Raw genomic sequence first — 9,878 nt, 5'->3', positions numbered from 1 at the left:
CTTAGATCATCAAAAGCACGATGAATAGCTATTTTTGGTTTTTCCAGAAGTGAAAGTTTAAAGTTATCCCATTTAATAGTAGGGTAAGAATTTTTATTAAATTTTTAAAAAAATATAAAGAGATAAAAATGCAAAGAAATTTAAAATTTACTATATATGCATAAAAAATAGTTTTGATTTTATATATATAGTATAGTTTTTTAACACCATGACTCTGACGCCCTTGACTCTATTGTTTGCTCCAGTTTGATCATAAATATTGTAGTTGATATTTGAAACTTGAAAATTTAAGTTTTGAGGTGATTTTTGAAAGTTGTATTTGGACGTATATTATATTTGGAAAAAAATTAAATTTTGTGAATGAAAATCTCAAGAACTTACTTTTTGGAGGGACTTGAAAATATTTGAAGATCAAATTGCATGGCCTAATTAGATACATTTGAGGATAAATATTTAAAAGTAATTCAAAATCAAAGTCAAACTGATATTTAAAGAAAAAAATTAAATGGTTAATCCAAAATTTAAGTCAAACATATATTTAAAGAAAAAATATAGATCTCCAATTCAAAATTTATGTCAAATAGATATTTAAAGAAAAAGAATTAAATATCTGATTCAATGATTAAATGGTAGCTTAATCAGCCAAAATAATTAGAACCTACTTATAGACAACACATATTCCAAAAGCCCAATCAATCCATGTAAAGATATTTTTTCCTACCCTATATAAATTCCAAGAAAAAGCTATATACTTCTCAATAAAATATTTGATAATTCTCCAAAAGTCCAAAATAATGGCTACTTCTGCTCTGGAAGAATCTTTCAAAGAAAACCCTCAGAGCCTTCAACACATTCTTCCTATAGATTTTCACTTAATCCAAGAAGTTCCAAATTCTCATTTATGGCCTAATATCAATAATTCCCCAATTAATCATGATGAAAAAAACCCTAATGTCCCAATAATTGATCTTTTAGCTCCTAATGTTGTGGAACTTATAGGTCATGCATGCAGAACATTGGGAATATTTCAAGTTGTTAATCATGGAGTTCCTTTAGAATTTTTTGATGAAGCTGAATCTCAGGCAAGACGACTTTTCGCCCTGCCTGCAGAACAGAAGGTGAAGGTCGTGAGATCCACTAGTGGTGCCACAGGCTATGGCACAGCTCGAATTACGCCCTTTTTTTCTAAGTTTATGTGGCATGAAGGGTTCACCATTATGGATTCACCACTTGATCATGCTAAGGAACTTTGGCCACATGACTATCAAGAATTTTGGTAAGCACATGGATTGATTTTATGTGAATGTATATAAAAACGAGTTGAAGTTATATGCATTAAAAATATATTAAAAAAAATAATTATGTAATCAAGTTATTTAGTAGATAATTCTACACAACAATTACATTTCTCTTATGATAAACATAAATTTAATCACGTAGATAATTTGAGACAATTACTTTTAGAAATTACGATAGAAAATTTCAGACACAGAGAGTAATATTTTGGTTCCTTATTTTGATTATTTGTTTTGGTTAATCTTGTAGTGATGTGATGGAAAATTATCAAAAGAAGATGAAAGCTCTATCCTTCCAACTTTGGTTGCTCATCCTCAATTACTTGCAACCATCTCAAGAACATTTGATTAATTCATTTGAATTTACACAAGCTTTACAATTGAATTCATATCCATGTTGCCCAAACCCTAACCATGCATTAGGGTTAGCTCCTCATACAGATTCATTATTTCTAACAATACTCCATCAAACAAATAACACAAAGGGTCTTCAAATCTTGAAAAAAGACCAAGGATGGACTTCAATTGCTCCGATTTCCAACGATGCCCTCATCGTTAACGTAGGTGATCTTCTTCATATACTCTCTAATGGTGAATTCCCATCGGTTTATCATCGAGTTCTTGTGGATCAAACTAAGCATAGGGTTTCTTTGGCTTATTTTTTTGGACCTCAAGTTGATTCTACAATTGTTCCATTAGTTTCTTTTGAGAAAAATGTTGGTGTTGTTGTACCAAAATATAGAAAGGTGAAAGTGAAGGAGTATCTTAGTCTCAAGGCTAAACATCTTGAGAAGGTGTTCTCTTTGATTAGATATTGATGATCAAGAATTTAATTATGTTATAATATTTTAGTACGTAGCTCAGTTGGTTGATTATGTAAATATTTATTTTGTCGGTGAGGATTTGATTCTCCATCTTGTAGTTTGCTCCCCATTTTCCCTTCCCCTCCCCCTCCCCCTTCCCCTTCCCTACCCTACCCCAGTTTAATAAAATAAATTATGATGTCTTTCTAGTATCATGATTTTGAGTAATGTAATCTTTGGTGTAATTCATATATACCATGAAAGTTGTTTGTAGTTTCTAATCAGTTTATTAGTTTAATTTTATATTACACTATTGAAGTGTGTGAGTGTGTGTGTCCATTTCAGTTAAAAACTTAAATTTTGAAAGAATATGTTTTTATTTAGTCAATTGTATTTTTAATATGTTTCTCAAATACACATTTATATTTTTTATGAGCTAAATACATGGTCTTTTTATGACGATGAAGTTCAAATCCAAGCTTCTTATTTACCCTTGCACTATAATAACATACATGATCATCTTAATTAAAAAATTTAAGTTATTAATAGAAATACATTCTTCTTTACTTGATTATGTTCTCAACGTACACCACATATCAATAGCAGTCATGAAAACGAAAAATAATTAATAATAAATACATCATGTCGAGTAACTTAGGAATTTACTCATTTCTAGCTTGGCATACTTTTAGAGCAACATTCAAAAATGAAAACAAAAAAAAAAGTAAATTAAAATTACGTAATTAAATTGAGTTATGTCTTGTCTAATCACGTCTAATAAATCCAAAATAAATCACTTGTGGCCTAGTCGTAGGTAGCTAGTTTATATTTCCTATTAGCCTATTAGGAACAAATTGATTTTTGTTAATTATGGGAAAAAACAAAGAGATTGAAAAGTTGATGGATGATGATACAAAAAAGATCTTGTATTAGTTCAATAACTCCAAAAATGATAAAGCTTTTAAATCCCCCACCCCACCCCACCCTCACCCCAAACCCAACCACCAGCTCCATAAAAATATTATTTTTTAACTTTTGATCATAAAATATTTTAAAAAAAATTCTTTTAATTAAAATTTATTAAAGTTGAAATTAAAAATGGAATTGTATTTGATCATATTTCTTACAAATGAGAGAAGAAAGTATTTTATTTAAAATTTATGGCTTGTTAGTGTTCTGAATTAACTCGATGATCGTTTGATTTGAGAAATAAGAAAAGAAAATCAATTAAAAATTTGAAATTAAATTTATAATATTAATTTCACATTTGAATTTTTTATGTCCTGAAACTCATGTGGTGTAATAATCTCAAATTTATAATCATAGGGATTAGATATTAAATTGACACATTTGTCTTTGTCTGAATCTCTTTTTCACCAAGTCGCTTAAACAGACACAACTAAAGTTAAAACTAAAAATTTACCTTGTTTTATCTTAGTTTAAATCAAACACATACTTAATATTATATATGTATGATTGTATGGTCCATTTTTAATTTTAAAAATATATATATTAATACAAAATATATATTCAATAAGTAACCTTTTAATTTAGAAAGAAACTTACATAGATATACTATATTAAGAAAATATTTACCATTTATAGTAATAATATTTTTTTCACTGGACAATTATAGTACATTTATAATATAATTTTAATACATTTTACACAAAAACAATTTATAAAACACATATAATACAAATTTTATTTATGGATAATACATTTATCACACACTTTAATACACTTATAATACATTATCTCAATTTCTTATCAAACAATCATAATATATTTCAAAACACTTATAACACATTTATATTGCATGCATAACTTTTAATACATAGCAGATTTATCATAGATTCATAATATTGCTACAAATAAAAAGATATAGTTAAAATTCGTTTATTTATTAAAAAATACTCACCTAAGTAATTTTTCCTTATTTAGAGATGTCAATATTGGGCAGATTAGAAACTTTGAAATTTGATAGGCGAAGATGGGCTAGCCCACCATTTCTAACAACCTTAATATGACTTGTATAAATAACATATATTTCACTAGTTCATGATATATGAGATTTATACATTCACATTTCTCTCGCCTTTCTCTTTATCTATCTTATAATATCTTTGATTTATGTATCTAGTGCAATTCACATGTATCTGAGATACTTCGACTCTCTTGCTCTCCTTTCTCCTACCTTACTCGCCTATCTCCTTTTGTATTTGTATTTTAGAATATATTTGATAGCATGCATTTAGATATTTCTGACTTGAAATCTGGTACAAAATTATTATTTAGTCAGACATCTGATATGAGAATATTTTAAATAACTGGAAATTAGTAAATAGAACAGAAATGTTTGTGTAGTTAGGTAGTTTTTCTATGATTAGCCCATCCTAATCATACATGGGTTGTGAGTTACATCGAACCAATTCACTTTTCTTTTAAATATTTTTCATAATTTTAAAAATCTAAATTCTAATTAAATATCTTAGTTCGATCCTAAAAAATTAGGTATTTGGATCGGATCGACACACTGAGTCAAATCTATATTTACAACTCTACAATTTCATTAGTCTTGATATTATAATTTCATTATTATTAATTTTGATTAACTTATTCACCGATCAAACAACCTGCGAGGATATAAATATTATATTTTGAAATTAAATTAGACCTAATATTTGTCTATTCTTAACAAACAAATACCAACTTCTTGTTTTCTTTTTCTTATTACATTATTATGTGGTTCTTTATTATCTTAAGCTTGCCGACACTCACCTTTTTTTTATTTTGTAAAATAAAGAACACACATACTGCATCTGTTCATTCTCCAGTGTATTATTTTATAATTAGGATAATTAATTACAAAGTAATCATTAAATCAGACAGACCATATAAACAAAACAACAAAAATACTTTTTTTCCAATGATCTCTAAAATTTACTATTCAATCATATCAATAACGGAGGGAAATCGCGCCCAACAAATGGATGAACGAGATTATGAAATGTGGCTGAATAGAAATCAAAGAAATATCGATTCATTTTACATTAGCTTGAGAAGATTTGTAGATCCCAGCCTTCGACATGACTTAGATTGATATTACTTGTGATATAATCAAAGTCGTTTTATTATCAAATAACTTGAAGGATCTCTTTTCGGAAACAAATTACTTTATAGTTAGAGCATTCTCATGATGGTCCTCAGCTAGATCAATAGTCAACTTCAAGTCTAGAGCTGACATCCTTCAATTAGTCCTGAGCCCAATATCGAAACTTAGATAGTTCTTTAATTACTCCTTAAAAAATCTCTTGTTAATCAAAAATTGATTTTTTCTGACAATACGTTTATCAAAATGATCAAAGGCGGAGTTAGAAGTTCAAACACGAATCTAGCCTAATTCATTAACTTTTACTTAAATAAAACATTTGTCCTAAAAAGATTCACTAAAATATATTTAAATAGTAAATTTAAATTCAATTAGCATCTAAAATAGTCTTTAAACAATGATTAGGGGATAAGGGAAGATGACAAAACTGAAGTACCCAACTCATCAAAATGACATATTAAAAGCAAGTTCAATCAAACTCATTATCATTAATTCAAATTTAATAACAAGAATTTTTAAATGTACTACATTTATTCTTCTAAATTTATACTCAAAATGATGAATTTGCATGTCACTTGCATACAATTAATTAAAGGAATAAAATAATAGTGTGGCACCCCATTTGACTAAAGGCCCTAGTATAGATGGAGACATGGAGTGCTTGTTTTTTTGTTTTTTTTTTTAAAAAAAAAATTTATAAAAAAAAGCCCTAATTTTTAAAAGTTAGATTTTTTGTTGTAGATGGATCAATGCCATCTTGTCAATTGTTCGTTGCGAGACAATTTATATTGAAAATTATTATCGTCTCACTTAAAAATTTAATTATTATTTTGAATCATTACACAACGTGTGTCAAATAATAAGAAACAATAACAACAAAGTCCCAATATCAAATACTTAAAATCGATTATATAAATTTTTAATAGTTGTATCTTCTTTGAATGTTTATAAAAATGATTAGGTAACAATATTACCCAACTTATAACTTATATCCCACAACATCACTAAAATAATCAAATAAAGGCATAAATAGGATAATGGTTAAGGAATGTTTAATTAATCTTTTTTTTTAATACAAAGAATTTTGTTTTACTTACCTTACCAAACTACTTCAACAAGGTGTCATACGCATGCAATATACTTATTCGAAATTCCCAATTTGACCATATGTGTTATATATTATTAAGAGTCGAGCTGCTCGATCAAGTAAAATTATATATATTATATAAAATAAAATAAAGTTTAGATATAATATTATGCTTGATAAAAATGATATAATTGACTACTGTAGATATTGAAATTTTGTGGGACTCTACAAGATGCGTTCAATTTGAGTTGGGACTCTACAAATATGTTCAATTCCAATTAGGATTCTTCGAGGCTACTCAACCATAAATCCAGTCAATACCTATATAAAGGGTACTAATTCCCTTAGGCATCTCGAAAATTTCATAAAAAGACCGAAATCTCAAATATTCCGCAAATTCGTGGAATATCTTTAGATCAATTCCAAATCATCTTATGTCCTTCAAATCTTATTTATGTAGTTGATTTATTTTTCATATGTTTAAATTTTTTTGCAAATAACTACAATTTGCTTAAAACTAAGGTTTTATATATCATACTCTCATAAGTAGTATTGAGGATTTTCTATTTTTTTAGATATATCATTAAAGGATGTGGTGCAATAAATGGAGTTGTTTTTCTCTCAATAAGAGGTTTCCATTTCGACTTCTAAATATGAAAAAAGTTCTAAATAAAAAGTGTTATCCCCGAATAATTACTATTCATCACAAATTCAAACTAATCGTATTCTAATATGAGTATCAATCACCGAATGAAAATCCAAAAAAAGTGCAATGATAATATGATATCTTCATTTAACTTTTTGAAGACAACTAACCACCATAACTTCTTTTTCCCTCACAACAAGGCAAAATTGAAATTTTAGAAATAATTTTTAATTTTTTTTAAAAAACAGTTTATTTTATGAAGTGGGGCTATTTTTGTAATTATGCATAGCAACCATTGGAATTCTGATAACGTACCCTTCAAGTGAAGAAAACATCAAAAGAGAAGCTGTGTTAGTTGCATTAAACATGCCCCACACTCATCACTTTTTTAAAAAAATATCGATATATCCGTATTAAAATTTGACTAAATTAAATTTATATTACGTAAAATTTAATCAGAGAGAAGTACATTGAAAATATTCCTAAATTTGATGTAAATTATTAGTCTCATTTTCGAATTGTTGAAAGTCATAAAAACGTTCTCTACTTGGCTAACTAAATTTAGATATACTCCGATCTACCACATAACATAACAAGTGGTCTCAAATTCTTATAGGAGCATGAATTTCCTGATAAAAAGTCGAGAGAAGTGTTGAAAACACACTTAAACTTGGTGAGAATTTAGACGTGTATTCCACTCAAGCTGCAATATTGGAGTGTATTTAAGTTCAGTTTGTCAAATAAATGAATGTCAACCGTTTGAAGATGAAGCTAATAATTTACACGAGTTTAGAAGTGTTTTTAATGTTTTTTCTCGCTTATTTACGTAAAAGATGTTTCTATAAATAAAATTTATGTTTAAAATTTAACACGAGACCTCAGATTAACGACGAAGATACCTTATCCGTTACACCACGATTTGTTTTTTTTGGTTGCCCCCACTCTCGTGACTTGCCCTATCAATTATCTAATTCTGAATTAAAAACAAAATGAACAACTAAGCCCCAAAAGTCTTTTTTATATTCATTTTCATCCCTCATTCTTCCCATAAGTAACATTTTTAGCTTCCAAATTTTCTCTCTCTGAATTCTGATGATCTTCATATCATATCTCTTTTGATTTCTCTCTCTAATTTTTACCTACCGTGTCTTCGTCTCTGCAAATTGCGGTTTCGTTAAGGTTTTTGTAGAATTTTCTGTGAATTTTTCAAGTAATTTTTTTACATCTGGGTTTTAGCATTATTGAGCTTGTTGAAGTAGTTCATGAGGATATGTATATGATGAGTGTGAAATGCTGTTTTTGTTTCATGAAATTTGCAGAAAAAACGGGGAATTTTTGGTGATTTTTTTTTTCAGTTGATGGATTAGGGGTTTTTAGGTTTTTTTGAAGTATGAATAGAAGTTTTAGGGCAGAGGAATCGGCGTTAAGGGAGCTGCAACAGCAAATGGGGAGCTTTAGGAATTCGGTAATGAAGGAGAAGGAGGAGGAGCTAGGTTTGTTTCTCGAAATGCGAAGACGGGAGAAGGAAAGAAATGATCTTCTCCTTTTCCAGAACGGCGATGAATTTGATGCTCCGCTTGGTGAGAAAACTAAATTTCCTTTTCAATTGATGTTTTTCTGTTTCATATATTATCTTCATTATTAGTTTCTGGTTGAGATTATGGTGTGATTTTGCGTTTCCTTTGATATAATTAGATGATTTATGGTAATGTAGAGCTTGCTCGACTCTTCGAAAATGTTGTCAGCAGGTGTGGGTCGTATTCTCTAAATTTTTGGAGAATCCGACCCGAGTCCGTGCAACTTAGCTGTAGAGGCATAAGAATACTACAATATGTTTGATTTGTGGTGAATTTGGGTTTTCCATTGAACTGTGCTTCATAAGCTAAGCTCATTAATTGTTATGTTTTGCAAATTCTTTGTCCTTTGTAGAATCAAGAGCAGGAAGTTCGCCTATATTCAACATTGGATCAACCACTAATGTGAGGAAGAATGGGACTGATGATTTCCTCAATGCTGACAATGACAAGAATGATTACGAGTGGTAATTTCCTTTTAATTTTACTGTCTTCTCGAGCATGTACTGATTGTGACTCTTCTTCTTCCGTTAATTATGTTTTTTTTAGCTGGTTAGGTTGAACTGTCTTAAATTCCTCAATCAAGTAAAATGTCTGTGTCATGTCACCTACATTATGTTTTCATATTGTATCTTCATCTTTTTATTGTTCTTTATGGGTAAAGCAATGATAACTTTTGCAGTTCTTTTTGGGTAAAGCAATGATACCTTTTACAATACCATCATACATGTCTGCTCTAATCTTCTGCAGACAGGTTTACTGATTTTTTAAATGGACATAATGTTCAATATCGGAGGCGCCCTAAGTAGTAGTTTAGTAAAGACAAAACACAAAATTGTGAAGATTGAAGGGGGGTGGGGGTGGAAAAATCATTGTTTCCCCTCAGGGAGCGGTGGAGTTTAAGAAAGGTAACATTAAGAAGTTACTCATCATATATATGGAGTATGCTTCCTTAATGTGACAGTGACAGATTCAAGTCATTGAATTTCATAATCAAGATTCGAAAACAACTAGGTTGCAATGCAAAGAAATGTAAAGCACCATGTTAAATGTCTAGATCGTATACAATGTTTCTCCTCTTTGTCTTTAATTTAGGACATTTTGACATGAGAGTCCAAATTTTGAAATTATTAGAAATAGAACTTCATTGGATAATGTGTCTTTCAAAACTTGGCTACGATTCGTAAAATTTGGTCTCCATGCTTCCAGGAAATTCTATACTCATGATATACAGGTTAACTTAAGATGAACGCTCAAAGTAAGAAGATGAGGATAAATAAACTTTTGGTGATGGACATTCTAATTTGGTGTCAATAACAAGTACTCCCTCTATCCCCCCCCCCCCCCAAAAAACAAATCAT

At 29.2% G+C, this 9,878-nt stretch overlaps 2 protein-coding genes across 2 annotated transcripts in view; both read left to right on the top strand.

Annotated features, from left to right (window-relative positions):
* The first annotated feature begins 757 nt into the window (after nucleotides 1-757).
* Nucleotides 758-2,153, top strand: LOC102585743 (gibberellin 3-beta-dioxygenase 1-like). The gene is made up of 2 exons (XM_006355686.2): nucleotides 758-1,276; nucleotides 1,546-2,153. Exons 1-2 carry the CDS (start codon nucleotides 795-797, stop codon nucleotides 2,111-2,113), a joined length of 1,050 nt encoding a protein of 349 aa, XP_006355748.1. The 5' UTR covers nucleotides 758-794; the 3' UTR covers nucleotides 2,114-2,153.
* Nucleotides 2,154-8,009: 5,856 nt separating this feature from the next.
* The window catches only part of LOC102587517 (uncharacterized serine-rich protein C215.13), a 6,648-nt gene continuing 4,779 nt past the window's right edge, over nucleotides 8,010-9,878 (top strand). The window contains exons 1-2 of the mRNA XM_006355604.2: nucleotides 8,010-8,523; nucleotides 8,873-8,984. Of these exons, the coding sequence (XP_006355666.1) occupies nucleotides 8,334-8,523; nucleotides 8,873-8,984 (302 nt within the window). The 5' untranslated portion in view covers nucleotides 8,010-8,333. The remainder of the gene's footprint in view (nucleotides 8,524-8,872; nucleotides 8,985-9,878) is intronic.

This window comes from Solanum tuberosum, unplaced genomic scaffold (genome assembly GCF_000226075.1).
Source record: "Solanum tuberosum cultivar DM 1-3 516 R44 unplaced genomic scaffold, SolTub_3.0 scf00202, whole genome shotgun sequence".
Taxonomy (NCBI): domain Eukaryota; kingdom Viridiplantae; phylum Streptophyta; class Magnoliopsida; order Solanales; family Solanaceae; genus Solanum; species Solanum tuberosum.
The sequence above is the reverse complement of the archived record's forward strand: the minus strand, read 5'-3'. Positions and strand labels throughout refer to the sequence as shown.